The following is a 15,735-nucleotide window of genomic DNA, read 5'->3' on the forward strand; positions in this document are numbered from 1 at the left end:
AAAGCAATTTGTAGTGAAGGACGGAACCTTATCATAGTTGCACCTTAGCGCCTACTATATAGTGGGGCTTAATGAGCATCTGTTGAACGAATAAATCTTTTCATATGTAGACGCTGGTGCTGGGAGGGCAAAATTAAGTCCCTATTCTTGAAAAGTTACCAGTCAATACATCTTCCAGAGAACCAACTTCCTGTTGTTAAACCCTTCAAAGGCTAGTTCTAAGTCACTGACAATTACTCAGCTAGAGACCCACTCAACTTAACCTCTCCTCTACTCTCAAATTCCGTTTCTTCCCTGAGCATTCTTAATACACCTTCTATCTAAGGACATTTGATGTTTTCTTCTTTTGGAAATCATGCTACTGTATGCGTTTTTTACTTTTTGAACTGTCTTTCCATCTGATATCCCGAGGCCTCCCTCACCCCAGATAAAAGATTCAAGGATTCTAAGCAGGAAAAAAAGTTTGCGAAAATGCTGTGGTTTCTTAAGAGAGAACACTTGAAATGTGCAAGAATGTAAATGTGGAATCCTGTAAGACGTAAAGTATACCAAGGACTACTAATTTCCTCCTCCTGCTTCTGACTTGAAAAACACGAGCTAAATCTGTCTACCTAACTCACAAAACCAGATGCCCACTCTTCAGGTCACATAATTGACATCTGCGTCTTTCATCGACGTAAACAAACTTGTCATTGAAAAAGTCCTTGGCTTTTAAGTCGCCGGATGGCGGAAATAACACTGACACTCAAATCCCTAGTCTGATTTCAGATTGGGTCGATTTCACGCAGGTTCTTTGGAATTTCCCCAGACTGCTGGCCTGTTTTCTACCCTGATCCCTTAGGTGGCTTCTGGGACAGAATTAGGGTTCTCTACGTATTTGCTTGCACGTGGGTTTACTGAAATGGCCGCCACTGTACGAAGTCCGTTCTTCCCGTGTAACTAAGAAGAGCCCATACCAACTTGCAACGCAGCCGTGCACACTGCCGCAGCAGTTGCCGCGATCACGACCTTTCAAAACCGCTCCGCAGACCTCGCAAAGAGGCTCGTGGCTCCCGCCTTCCGGTGCCTCAGTACCTGCCAGTCGCCGCCCAACGCCGTCCGGCTGTTCCCCGTTTGCACTCTCCCTCCGCCTACCCTGCTTCTTCTACCCCCCCGGCTCCCAGTTCTCCCGTCCTGCTCCGCGCAGGCTGCGGCTGTTCCGTCAGCGGCGGCTCCTCCTCCCAGACGCAGAGCGCTGCTCTGCCCCGCCTCCCGCGCAGGCTGCAGTCCTTACATCCGGGTACCGACTCCAGCCGCCTAGACGCTGGCACTATGGTCATGGCGGAGGGGACGGCAGTGCTGAGGCGGAACAGGCCGGGCACCAAGGCGCAGGTACCACGTCCGCACCTTTCCTGTCGGGCAAGTAGGTGCCGAGCAGTGCCGCGCCCGGAAGCTGGCCGCCACTGCGGGGAGGTTGGGCCTAGGCGGCAGGCGGGCGGGCTGGGGCACTGGTGCCCGGCCTGCTCTTCCGGAGCTGCAGCCCCTCAATTTGGTTGAGGCGGTGGCGGCCGCCGTGAGGCCTGCGGAGCTCCGACCCAGGGGTAGGCGTGAGGGGCGGGTGGGGGCTGCGGGTGGTACCTGCCTGCCGAAGCCCTGGGCTGCGAGCCGGTGGGCAGCAACAGCTTCTTTTCGCTTTGCCCCGGAGCCCCAGCTGACTAGCACTGGAGGGGCGCGACCAGCCCGGTGGAGACCCCCGGGGTTTCCTTAAGGTTGGGGCCGCTGAGGTTGGAGGGGGTGTAAACACAGCCTATCTCGACCCGGCGTCCAGTTCCTACCTGGCCTGGGACGTACCTGCCCGTCTCCTGCCATCCCGCTTGTCTAGCCGGATCCGGGTGCCAATATTCTCGTTGTTTCCCTTTAACCACCTCTCCCTGCCGCTTTCCCTGGAGCTGTTCTCTGGTCCAGCAAGTTCTCATCACCAAGTTGTGACTTGTTAGATGTCATTCCTTGCTAATATGCGTGAAGCGTTGTCAGAGAATGAACTGATTATAATTTTGTCAGCATTTTTGTAGGGCATTATGTGTGGTAAATTGGTGTTTGATTAGGCCTTGGTTCTTAGGGTTTGGAAAAGATGGGATGCCTCACATTAAAAAAAAAAAAATCAAATTGGCATCCAGACTTGAGCTGATTAATACTCTGCTAGCCGAAATGGCTCGCTATAGACTAGATGCTCTGAAATCGAAAGAGATGTGTTTATAAAATGTTAAAAAGTGATGCAAATGAAAATTGAAACAAAACAACCATGGAGCTATGATTGTATGTCTGAGAATAGATTCTAATTTGTTATACAGAATTATGGGAAGAACACCTTTCGAAGGGGGCATACAGGTATTGATTACCTTCCCAGATTCATGTTACGGATAAGGACACTGAAGCCCAAGAGAATTAACTGGATTTGCCCAAGGATACATCATCTGAGTGTTAATTCACTGGTGACCTTTTCTCTTTAACAAACTGCTTCTAGTGCTGAATTTTAGAGAAAATTTTGAAGTCTTATTTTGGAGTCACATTAAGCTGTCAATTTACTCCTACTACAGTTTTGTTTTCATACTACTGGAAATTTATGCGTTACATATGTTTGCTTTTTTTTTTTTTTTTTACCGTTTCCACACTTTACTTCCAAATGCTTTTCTCAGATACCTTTACATCTTATTCTGTGGAAACATTGTTTCTGATTACATTTTTATGTTCAGAAGTAGTCTTTTGTGTTCATATTATGAGAGTCATCTTATTTATTCGTAAGTTCTTAATTTTGAAAGGTTAGCGAATAAAATATTTCAACTAATATCGTAACATAGACTTGCTATGTTGCTGTAAGTCACAGAAGAAAGCTTTTTTTTTCTTCTTCACCTTGTCATGGATCAGGGTTGTTAGATAAAATATAATAGAAAAAGGATAAAAAATAAAAAAGACTACTTACGCCATAGTTTGTCCTATCTTGTTAATCACATGAATTTCCTTTAGTGAAATGGGTCTGTTCTAAAATGATATATTTAGAACCATATCTCCTTCCCTAATGGGTCAAAAGAAAAACAATTTAAAAACTATAATAGAGTGCTGGGTGCGGTGGCTCACGCGTATAATCCCAGCACTTTGGGAGGTCGAGGCAGGCGGATCACCTGAGGTCAGGAGTTCAAGACCAGCCTGGCCAACATGATGAAACCCCGTCTCTACTAAAAATACAAAAAATTAGCTGGGCGTGGTGGTGGGCGCCTGTAATCCCAGCCACTTAGTACGCTGAGGCTGGAGAATCGCTTGAACCCGGGAGGCGGAGGTTGCAAGGGAGCCCGAATGGCACCATTGCACTCCAGCCTGGGTAACAAGAGCAAAAAACCCGGTCTCAAAGAAACAAACAAACCCTATAGAAGAGCAGGTGGAGTATTTTCCTACATTAAAAAAAAAGTTGGTTAGACTGGAATATAGGCACATGGTTGGTTTTCTTTTTTCTTTTTTCTTTTCTTTTTGAGACAGAGTTTTGCTCTTGTTGCCCCCAAGCTGAAGTGCAGTGGTGCAGTCTTGGCGCACTGCAACCTCCGCCTCCCGAGTTCAAGCGATTCTTCTGCCTCAGCCTCCCAAGTAGCTGGGATTACAGGAGCGTGCCACTACGCCCGGCTAATTTTTTGCAAAAACGGGGTTTCACTATGTTAGCCAGGCTGGTCTCGAACTCCTGACTTCAGGTGATCCACCCACTTGGGCCTCCCAAAGTGGTGGGATTATGGGCGTGAGCCATTGCACCTGGCTGGTTTTTGTTTGTTTGTTTGTTTGTTTCTTTGTTTGTTTGAGAGGAGTCTCGTTCTGTCGCCCAGGCTGGAGTGCAGTGGGGCGATCTCAGCTCGTTGCAACCCCCGCCTCCCAGGTTCAAGTGATTCTCCTGCCTCAGCCTCCCGAGTAGCTGGGATTACAGGCACCCGCCACCTCACCCGGCTAATTGTTGTTGTCGTTGTTGTTGTTGTTGTTGTTGTTGAGTCAAGAGTCTCGCTCTGTCCCCCAGGCTGGAGTGCAGTGGTGCAATCTGGCTCACTGCAAGCTCCGCCTCCCGGGTGCACGCCATTCTCCTGTCTCAGCCTCCCGAGTAGCTGGGACTACAGGGGCCCTCCACCACGTCCGGCTAATTTTTTTTGTGTTTTTAGTAGAGACGGGGGGTTTCAGCGTGTTAGCCAGGTTGGTCTCGAACTCCGGACCTCAAGTGATCTGCCCGCCTCAGCCTCCCAAAGTGCTGGGATTAGAGGCACAAGCCACCACGCCAGGCTTCATAGTTAGTTTTCAAAAAATGTTTGTTGATTGGATTAGATGAGAATCTTTATTAAGCTGAATTTTTGGTGTCTCTCATAGGCATCTAAAATATGTCACAGTTATGATAAGGCAAAACATTTCATTCGCAACATCTTTTCTGTATGTAGTCATCCTTGGTGTCCTCTGGGGATTGGCTCCAGGATAACTCTACCCCCACCCCATACCAAAATCTGAGGATGCTTAAGTTTCCTATGTAAAATGGCATAGTGTTTGCATATAACCTATGCACATTCTGTTACATAGTTTAAATCAACTCTAGATTATTTAATAATACCTAATACAATGCAAGTGTTCTGTAAATAGTTGTTAACACTGTATTATTTAGGGAATAATGACCAAAAAAAAAATAGCCGGTACATGTTTAGTACGTACTCAACTATATTAGACCTAACTAGGTACATAGTACATGTCAGCAACAATATAACATTTTGTGGATTTTTTTAATCCCCTGAAACATTTTCCATTCCTGGTTGATTGAATCTGCAGATGAAACCTGCAGATATGGAGGGCCAACTGTATAACTACATGTGTTTTCTAATATTTTAAAAACAATATTCTGTAAACTTTCTTAGTTTTTTTTGAAAAGGAAAGAATAGAGTATTGGTAGAAATTTAGTGTAGATCGGCCGGGTGCGGTGGCTCACGCCTGTAATCCCAGCACTTTGGGAGGCCGAGGCTTGCGGATCACAAGGTCAGGAGATCGAGACCATCCTGACTAACATGGTGAAAACCCGTCTCTACTAAAAATACAAAAAAAACTAGCCGGGCGTGGTGGTGGGCGCCTGTAGTCCCAGCTACTCAGGACGCTGAGGCAGGAGAATGGCTTGATCCCGGGAGGCGGAGCTTGCAGTGAGCCGAGATTGCGCCACTGCACTCCAGCCAGGGGGACAGAGCGAGACTCCATCTCAAAAAAAAAAAAAAGAAAAAAGAAATTTAGTGTAGATCATATAGGAAAAATTTTAAAACTGCTCTTTAGTATTTAGACAATGTCTAAGGAAAGGAATCCTGGAACCATTTCCAGAAGATTGTTTTATTTCCTGATATCTTCCTTTAATAAAATTAGTTCATTTTCATACAGATAGGCCAGCTATTTAAAAAAAGATGAAATGTTTAAGACACTTAGAAAGGTATCCTCATTATCTACTGTCTGAACAAGGATGTTGCTATTATAGTTGAATCCTTATGGAAGACATTCTCTGTCTTCTACCCTATCATTCCTTTTCTGTATACTTTTACTGTATACGCATTATATCAATAAGTATGCCTTGCACTTAAACCTTTTTTTTTGAGATGGAGTCTTGCTCTGTCTCCCAGGCTGGAGTGCAGTGCTGCACTCTCGGCTCACTGCAAGCTCCACTTCCTGGGTTCGGGCCCACCACCACGCCTGGCTAATTTTTTGTATTTTTTTGTAGAGACGGGGTTTCACCATGTTAGCCAGGATGGTCTTGATCTGCTGACCTCATGATCTGTCCACCTCAGCCTCCCAAAGTGCTGAGATTACAGGCGTGAGCCACCACACCTGGCCTAAACTTTTATTCATTTTATATACACTGTGTTTTCTTCCAATTTGATTTTTTTGCTCAAGGTTTTGGAGACTTAATTTTTGTTTATTGCTTTTACAGGTTTATATACAGGTTTATAGATTATTGGTTTACTCTTACCCCCTCCCCACCAAGTTTTACCTCAGAGACATTTGAGCTCCAACTATGTGTCAGGCATTGTGCTACCTACTGAGGTTACATAGGTAAAGTTTGCTGAAAAATCAGTCAAATGGAAAGGTTCTTAATCACTTAGGGGAATGTCTGTTAACTGTATTATCTACAGATCCAGAACCAGGGCAAGATGCTCTATAAAAATATCCCCCTTAGGCCGGGCATGGTGGCTCATGCTTATAATCCCAGCACTTTGGGAGGCTGAAGCTAGAGGATTGATTGTGATCAGGAGTTTGAGACTAACCTGGCCAACAAAGCGAGACCTCATCTCTTAAAAAAAAAGAAGAAGAAATAAAAATATTCCCTTTAATAGAAGGCTGGTTTATTTGGATGTTTACTTCTCTTTTTAAAATTGTGGGTGTATATATTTATAGGTTACATGAGCTATTTTGATACAAGCATGCAATGTATAATAATCACATCAGGCAGGGCGCTGTGGCTCAAGCCTGTAATCCCAGCACTTTGGGAGGCCAAGACGGGCGGATCACGAGGTCAGGAGATCGAGACCATCCTGGCGAACACGGTGAAACCCCATCTCTACTAAAAAATACAAAAAACTAGCCAGGCGAGGTGGCGGGCGTCTGTAGTCCCAGCTACTTGGGAGGCTGAGGCAGGAGACTGGCTAAACCTGGGAGGCGGAGCTTGCAGTGAGCTGAGATCTGGCCACTGCACTCCAGGCTGGGCGACAGTCTCCAAAAAAAAAAAAAAAATGACATCGGGGGGTAAATGGAGTATCCATCACCATAAGCATTTGTCCTTAATGTTGCAAAAAATTAGGTTCTTTTAGCTTTTTTTAAATGTGCAATTAAATTATTTTTTACTATAGTCACCCTGTTGTGCTAGCAAGTACTAGGGCTTATTCATTCTTTCTATTTTTTTGTACCCATGGGTGATTACCTTTTTTTTTTTTTTGAGATGGAGTCTCACTCTGTCACCCAGGCTGGAGTGCAGTGGTGTGATCTTGATTGACCACAACTTCCGCCTCCCTGGTTCAAGCAGTTCTCCTGCCTCAGCCTCCTGAGTAGTTGGGATTACAGGCGCACACCCCCATGCCCGGCTATTTTTTGTATTTTTAGTAGAGATGGGGTTTCATCATGTTGGCCAGGCTGGTCTCGAACTCCTGACCTCAAGTGATCCTTCCGCCTCAGCCTCCCAAAGTGCTAGAATTAGTGGTGTAAGCCACCATGCCCGGCCTCATGATTACTTTTTAATGGTGCCCATATTTTGATTTAGAAATTTAAAACTCTATTTGGAGTGAGAATAATAATTTATAATTTCTTCTTAAAATAATACTTATGCATCGGGCATGGTGGCTGAGGCCTGTAATCCCAGCACTTTGGGAGGCTGAGGTGGGCGGATCGCAAGGTCAAGAGATCAAGACCATCCTGGCCAACATAGTGAAACCCTGTCTCTACAAAAAATACAAAAATTAGCTGGACGTGGTGGTGCGCACCTGTAGTCCCAGCTACTTGGGAGGCTGAGGCAGGAGAATCGCTTGAACCCGGGAGGCAGAGGTTGCAGTGAGCTGAGATTGCACGACTGCACTCCAGCCTGGTGACAGAGCGAGACTCCCATCTCATCATCATCATAATAATACTTATGGAGCAATAAATTAGTTACTAATGCTAGCTGTTCTCTTTTGGTAAAAATCTGATTTACTTTTTGGTGTCTGGAGATTTCTTTTTTCATTGTAACTTTCTGAGAGATATTTAACCATCATAAACAAAAAAGTGATAGACTTATCTCCCCAATTAAGTAATACATTAAAGGTTTATGGGAGCTATATTTGAGGAATTTGTGATTGGAAAAAACATAATTTGTAATTCATTTAAATAAAATCTTGATATTCATTTAAAAACCAAACAGCCAGGCACAGTGGGTCAGGACTATAATCCTAAGAAGAGGGCAGCTAAGGTGAGAGGTTGAGGTGGGATGATTGCTTACACCCAGGAGTTTGAGGCTGTAGTGAGCTATGATTGTGCCAGTGCACACCAGCATGGGCTACAGAGTGAGACACTGTCCCTGAAAAAGAAAAATTGAATAAAATTTATTTCCTTATTTCACTGGTAATTACATTGCAAAAGTTTTTTCTTCCCCTCCAGTGTGAGCTTTGGATCTTTATTAAGAATTGATGTTAATCATAATAGTATTTTGTATGTGCTTTAACTGTGAATTTATTTTTGTAGGATTTCTATAATTGGCCTGATGAATCCTTTGATGAAATGGACAGTACACTAGCTGTTCAACAGGTAATAAAAATAGTTTCTTTTCACCCTGTGTCTTTTGGAGTACAATGTGTAAGTGCCCATTGGGTGGCCTTTGTTGGTCAGTGTGCAGCAGTCTGCTTCCCAATAAAGCGTGCTCTTTCACAAAATGAAACAAAAAAAATAGTTCCTTTTACAACTCCAATAACCTAAGCATTTTATCTCTTTGATATAGTTAAGTATTCTTACATCTTTTAGCATAGACAAGATTCCACTGAATTAATGGAATGCCTATTTAAAAGTTTAGTCAACCCTCATTTTGTTTTAAGATGGCATATTAAACTGGGCACTGTGGCTGCCAGCACTTTGGGAGGCCGAGGTGGGAGGCCAATCACTTGAGGCCAGGAGTTCAAGACCAGCGTGACATAGCAAGACCCTGTTTCTACAAAAAGATAAATTAGCCAGGCATGGTGGTGCACACCTTTAGTGCCAGTAGCTAGGGAGTCTGAGGTGGAGGGATTACTTGATCCTACTTCAAGGGTCTAATGAGCTATGATTGTGCCACTGTACTTCAACCTGGGTGACAGAGTAAGATCTTGTCTCTTAAAAAAAATAAAAATAGTCCAGGTATGGTGGCTCACAGCTGTAATCCCAGCACTTTGGGAGGCCGAGGCGGGCGGATCACCAGGTCAGGAGATCGAGACTATCCTGGCTAACATGGTGAAACCCCATCTCTACTAAAAACACAAAAAATTAGACAGGCATGGTAGCACGCGCCTGTAGTCCCAGCTACTTGGGAGGCTGAGGCAGGAGAATGGCTTGAAATCAAGAGGTGGAGGCTGCAGTGAGCCGAGATTGTGCCACTGCACCCCAGTCTGGCCAACAGCGGGACTCTGTCTCGAAAAACAAAACAAAACAAAAAAACAAAATACAATTTCATTAAGGGGCAAATAAAAAAATATACATTAGAGCATACTAGTGTATTGGATTAGGCATCGGTTAAATTTTTTTTGTTTCGAATTTTTAGTAGAGACAGGGTTTTGCCATGTTGCCCACCTTGAACTCCTGGGCTCAAGCAGTCCACCCCCCATGACCTCATGGCCTCCCAAAGTGCTGGGATTACAAGTGTGAATCACTGCACTTGTCTTTTTTTTTTTTTTTTTTTTTTTGAGATGGGGTCTCACTCTGTTGCCTAGACTGGAGTGCAATGGCTCGAGCATGGCACACTGTAGCCTCAACTTCCTGGACTCAGCTGATTCTTCTGCCTCAGCCTTTCAAGTAACTGGGACTATAGGTGCGTACTGCCACTTCTGGCTAACTTTTTTGTAGAGAAGGGGTTTCACTATGTTGCCCTGGCTGATGATAACATTTTTAAAGGGAAAATATACCATAAATCGAGGCTGTTTGGCTTCATTTTGATAGCCAGATAATAAAAGTAGATAGCTGGCTGGGTGTCGTGGCTCTTGCCTGTAATCCCAGCACTTTGGGAGGCCGAGGTGGGCAGATCACAAGGTCAGGAGATCGAGACCATTCTGGCTAGTATGGTGAAACCCCGTCTCTACTGAAAATACAAAAAAATTAGCTGGGCATGTGTAGTCCCAGCTACTCGGGAGGCTGAGGCAGGAGAATGGTGTGAACCCAGGCAGCGGAGCTTGCAGTGAGCCGAGATCACGCCACTGCACTCCAGCCTGGGGAAGACTCTTTGTCTCAAAAAAAAAAAAAAAAAAAAAACAAGTAGATAGCTATTTGGATTTATTATGTTATTTGAAGATCTTAGAAAATAAAAGAGAAATATAGTTGAATTATTGGAGCATTAAAAACCACCCATCTAGGCGTGGTGGCTGACACCTGTAATCTCAGTACTTTGGGAGGCCGAGGAGGGAGGATCAGTTTGAGGCCGGGAGTTTGAAACCAGCCTGGACAATATAGTGAGACCCTGTCTCTGCAAAAAAGAAAAACGTTAGGCTAGGTGGTGTGAACCTGTAGTCCTAGCTACTTAGGAGGCTGAGGTGGGAGGATAGCTTGAGCCCAGGAGTTAGGGTTAACGGTGAGCTGTGATTGTGCTACTGCACTCCAGGCTGGTGACAGAGTGAGACCCTATCTCAAAAAAAAAAAAAGAAAAAGTGCTGTTCAATCAGCAAATATTTATTGGGTTCTCACTATATACCTAGCAATGAGTTAGGCCTTGTGGAAGATAAAGGAATATAGACCTAGATCTAGCTCTATGCCTAGAAATTGGTTAAATTTTGAAGAAAAATGTACTGATGGTTATTTCTTTAAAAATAGGGGGAAGTGTCCTGTTACTTTGTTGAATTTGTTCATTTATTTTTGCAGGTTTTTGGATGTGAAATCTTTAGGGTTTTCTACATATGAGACCATGTCATCTGCAAACAGATAATTTTACTTCTCCAATCTAGATCTGTTTTCTTTCTTTTTCTTGCCTAATTGCTCTGGCTAGACCTTTCAGTACTACTTTGAATAAAAGTGGTGAAAGAGGGCATCTTTGTCTTCTTCCTGATCTTAGAGGAGAGCTTTTAGTTTTTCACTGTTAAGTATGATGTTCACCATGGATTTTTCATATATGGTCTTTATTATATTGAAGTTGTTTCCTTTATTTGTAGTTCATTCAGTGCTTTTTAGATCATAAAATGGTGTTAAATTTTGTCAAATGGTTTTGCTGCATCTATTGAGATGATCATGTGTTTCTTTTTCTTACTTTTTTTTTTTTGTGGGACAGTCTCACTCTGTCACCAGGCTGCAGTGCAGTGGTGTGATCTCAGCTCACTGCAACCTCTGCCTCCCAGGTTCAAGCAATTCTCCTGCGTCAGCCTCCTGAGTAGCTGGGTCTACAGGCACACGCCACTACGCCCAGCCAATTTTTGTGTTTTTAGTAGAGATGGAGTTTCACCGTGTTGGCCAGGATGGTCTTGATCTCTTGACCTCATGATCCGCCAACCTCAGCCTCCCAAAGTGCTGGAACTACAGGTGTGAGCCACCACGCCTGGCCAAAACATCATGTGTTTCCTTTTCATTCATTCTGGGTTTTTTTTTTTTTTTTTTTTTTGAAGTTTGGGTTTTGCTCTTTTTGCCGAGGCTGGAGTGCAATGGCATGACCTCCACTCACTGCAACCTCCACCTCCTGGGTTCAAGTGACTCTCCTGCTTCAGCCTCCTAGCTGGGATTACAGGCGTGTGCCACCACACCTGGCTAATTTTGTATTTTTAGTAGAGATGGGGTTTCACTGTGTTGGCCAGGCTGGTCTCGAACTCCTGACCTTGTGATCTACCCACCTCAGCTTCTCAGAGTGTTGGGATTACAGGCGTGAGCCACCATGCTCGGCCCATTCATTCTGTTAATGTGATATATTGATTGATTTTTTTTTTTTTTTGGATGTTAAACCATTTTTGTATTTCTTGTGTTCCAGGAATAAATTCCACTTGGTCATGGTGTATAAAAACCTTTTAATATGCCACTGAATTTGATTTGCTGGTATTTTATTGAGAATTTTGCTTTGGTGTTCATGAGGGATATCAGTTTGTAGTTTTAATAGTGTCTTTGTTTGGCTTTGGTGTTAGGACAATGATGGCATCATAGAATGAGTTAGAAAGTATTCCCCCCTTTTCAATTTTTTGGAAGATTTTGAGAAGGTGGTGCTAGTTTTTCTTTTTTCTTTCTCTCTCTCTCTCTCTCTCTCTTTCTTTCTTTCTTTCTTTTTTTTTTTTTTTGTGAGACAGAGTCTCACTCTGTTGCCCAGGCCAGGCTGGAGTGCAGTGGCGTGACCTCAACTCACTACAGCCTCTGCCACCTGGATTCAAGCGATTCTCCTACCTCAGCCTCCTGAGTAGGTGGGATTACAGGCACCCGCCACTGCGCCTGGTTAATTTTTGTAGTTTTAGTTGGAGATGGGATTTCGCCATCTTGGCCAGGCCAGTCTTGAACTCCAGACCTCGTGATCTACCCACCTTGGCTTCCCAAAGTGCTGGGATTGCAGGTGTGAGCCATCGCGCCTGGCATTAGTTTTTCTTTAAATATTTGGTATTTTCTTTAAATGTTTACTAGTGAAGCTGTTAGGCCCAGGGTTTTTCTTTGCTCAACATTGGGAATATAATTAATGCCACTTAAAAATGGTTTAAATGCTTTTCCTTTCTTTATTGAATGGTCTCAGCAGCCTTGTTGAAATCGTTTGGCTGTGTATGTGACACGTTATTTCTGGGTTCTTTATTTATTTTTGTCTATATGAGTCTCCTTATGCCAGTATCACACAGTGTTTGATTACTGTAGCTTTGTAGTAAGTTTTGAACTCAAGAAGTGTGAATCCTCCAACTTCATTCCTTATTTTATTTTTCTTAATAGAGACAGAATCTTGCAGTGTTGCCCAAGTTGGTTTTGAACTCTTGGGCTCAGGTGATCCTCTTGCCTTGGCTGGGATTACAGGCATGAGCCACCATGCTCTGACCAAATTTGTTCTTTATTTTCAAGATTTTTTTTTGTTTATTCAGAAACCCTTGCAATTCCATATAAATTTGAGGATCACCTTTTCTGTATCTGCAAAAAAAGAGGGGTGTCAGTTGGAATTTAGCTAGAGATTGTCTCGTATCTCTAGATTGCTTTAGGTAGCGTTGACATCTTAACAATATTAAGCCTTCTTACTCATGCGCACAAGATGTCTTTCCATTTATTTAGGTCTTCTTTAATTGCAGCAATGTTTTGTAGTTTTCAGTCTGCGAAAAAAATCTCCTTATTTAAATCTATTTCTAGGTAGTTAAAAGTTTTTAGGTGCTATTGTAAGTGGAATTGTTTTCTTCGTTTTTAGATTCTACAGGTATATAGAAACAAAACTGATTTTTGTGTATTCATCTTGTATTCTATGACTTTGCTGAATCATTTTGCACTTAGAGTAACGTCCTTGTGGATTCTTCGGGATTTCGTATATATAGGATCATGTAATTTGTGGATAGAGATAGTTTTACCACTTCCTTTCCAAATGAGATGCCTTTTATTTTTTTATCTTGTCTAGTTGCTTTGGCTAGAACTTTAGTACAGTGTTGAATAGTGGTGGTGAAAGTGAGCATCCTTGTCTCATTTGGGTTTTAAGGGAAGGGCTTTTAGTTTTTTACCATTGAGTCTGAGGTTAGCTGTGAGTTTTTCATGAATGCCCTTAATCATGTTGAGGAAATTTCATTTTATACCTAGTTTTCTGAGTGGTTTTATCATGAAAAGATGTTGGATTTTGTCAGATATCTTTTCTGCATCGGTATGATAGTGTGTTTTTTTCCCTTTGTATATTAATATAGTATGTTGCATTGTTGTTGTTTTTTTTAAATGTTGAACCGCCTTTGCACTCCTGCTAACTTTCTTTTGATTTATATTTGTATGGTATTTCTTTTTTCATCCTTTTGACCTACCTATATAATTATGTTTGAAGTAAGTTTCTTCTAGACAGCATATGGGTGGGTCATATTTCTTAGTTCATTTTGACAGACTTTCTCTTTTAATTGGTATATTCGACCATTTAACATTGATGTGCTGAATGTTTACTATTATTTAGATTTAGACCTACCATTTTATTACTTTTTAGTTCCTTCTGGGCTTTTTGTTTGTTCCCGTTTCCCCTTTTCTGTCTTTTTAAGGGTTATTTGAACATTTTTAGTACTCTGTTTTAATTCTAACTTTGACATCTTTATATACTTGATTACTAAATGGTTACTCTACACAGTTTACTTAAAATCAGTGTTCTACCACTTTAATTGAAATGTAGAAACTTTACTATCATATGCACCCCTTTTCCTCTCCCTTTATACTATAGTTGCCATATATTACATCAGTATTCATTGAAAACCCCATCATTAATCTTTTTGCTTTCACCTGTCAAATGTATTTTAAAGAAGTCATGAGAACAGTCTATTATGTTTATACCCAGATATTTATAATATCTCCTGCTCCTGATGTTCCCAATTTTCTTTGTATTATTTTCTGTCTGAAGAACTTCCTTTAGCAATTCTTTTTTTTTTTTTTTGAGACAGTCTTGCTCTGTCACTCAGACCAGAGTGCTGTGGCGTGATCTGGGCTCACTGACTTTCAGCAATTCTCCTGCCTCAGCCTCCTGAGTCCAAGCAGTTCTCCTGCCTCAGCCTCTCGAGTAGCTGGGATTACAGGCGTGTGCCACCACCCCCAGCTAATTCTTGTATTTTTAGTATAGACAGGGTTTCACCATGTTGGCCAGGCTTGTCTTGAACTCTTGACTTGCCTGCCTGAGCCCCACAGAGTACTGGGATTACAGACGTGAGCCACCATGCCCAGCTGATCTTCATTTCTAAATAATTTTTGTTGGATATAGAATTCTGGCTTGGCAACTCTTTCCTTTTAGCACATTTTTATTATTTATTTATTTATGTATTTATTTTGAGGCGGAGTCTTGCTCTGTCACCTAGACTGGAGTATGGTGGCATGATCTTGGCTCACTGCAGCCTCCACCTCCTGGGTTCAAATGATTCTCCTGCTTCAGCCTCCTCAGTAGCTGGGACGACAGGTGTATGCCACCACACCCGCCTCATTTTTCTATTTTTAGTAGAGACTGGGTTTTGCCATATTGGCCAGGCTGGTCTTGAACTCCTGACCTCAAGTGATCCATCCACCTCAGCCTCCCAGAGTTCGGGGATTATAGGTGTGAGCCACTGTGCCTGGCCTTTTGTTTATTTATTTATTTTATTTATTTTGAGATAGTTTTGCTCTGTCACCCAGGCTGGAGTGCAGTGGCGCAATCTCGTCTCACTCCAACTTCCACCTCCAGATTCAAGCCATTCTCCTGCCTCTGCCTCCCGAGTAGCTGGGACTACAGGCTCCTGCCATCACACCCAGCTAAGTTCTGTATTTTTAGTACGGACAAGTTTTCACCACGTTGGCCAGAATGGTCTTGATATCTTGACCTTGTGGTCTGCCTGCCTCAGCCTCCCAAATTGCTGTGATTACAGGCATGTGGCACCCCGCCTGGCCTCCCGGCCTTATTTACATTTTTATATTTTTATTTTTTATTTATTTATTTTTGAGATGGAGTCTCAGTCTGTCTCCCAGGCTGGAGTGCAGTGGCATGATCTTGGCTCACTGTAACTTCCGCCTCCTAGTTTCAAGCGATTCTCCTCCGTCAGCCTCCTGAGTAGCTGGGATAACAGGCACCTGCCACCGTGCCTGGCTAATTTTTGTATTTTTAGTAGAGGGGAGGTTTCACCTTCTTGGCCAGACTGGTCTCGAACTCCTGACCTCGTGATCCACCCTCCTCGGCTTCCCAAAGTGCTGGGATTACAGGTGTGAGTCACCGTGCCTGGACTCTATTTTTATCTTTTTTAAGACAGTGTCTCACTCTTTCGCCAGATTGGAGTGCAGTGGTATGATCATAACTTACTGCAGCCTTAAACTCTTGAACTTAAGAGATTCTGTCACCTCAGCTTTCTGAATAGCTATGACTACAGTTGCACACCACCCCTGACTGAC

The 15,735-nt window shown here is 43.1% G+C and overlaps 1 protein-coding gene across 4 annotated transcripts in view; it reads left to right on the forward strand.

Annotated features, from left to right (window-relative positions):
• Window positions 1–773: 773 nt before the first annotated feature.
• MOB4 (MOB family member 4, phocein) overlaps window positions 774–15,735 on the forward strand; it is a 38,081-nt gene continuing 23,119 nt past the window's right edge. The window contains exons 1-2 of one of the 4 annotated variants that reach the window (XM_011989079.1): window positions 774–887; window positions 8,230–8,292. In XM_011989079.1, coding sequence (XP_011844469.1) covers window positions 8,266–8,292 — 27 coding nt within the window. In that variant the 5' untranslated portion in view covers window positions 774–887; window positions 8,230–8,265. The other 3 variants (XM_011989064.1, XM_011989087.1, XM_011989071.1) reach the window with 3 other exon arrangements.

This window comes from Mandrillus leucophaeus, unplaced genomic scaffold (assembly GCF_000951045.1).
Source record: "Mandrillus leucophaeus isolate KB7577 unplaced genomic scaffold, Mleu.le_1.0 Scaffold1093, whole genome shotgun sequence".
In the NCBI taxonomy this organism is placed as follows: Eukaryota; Metazoa; Chordata; class Mammalia; order Primates; family Cercopithecidae; genus Mandrillus; species Mandrillus leucophaeus.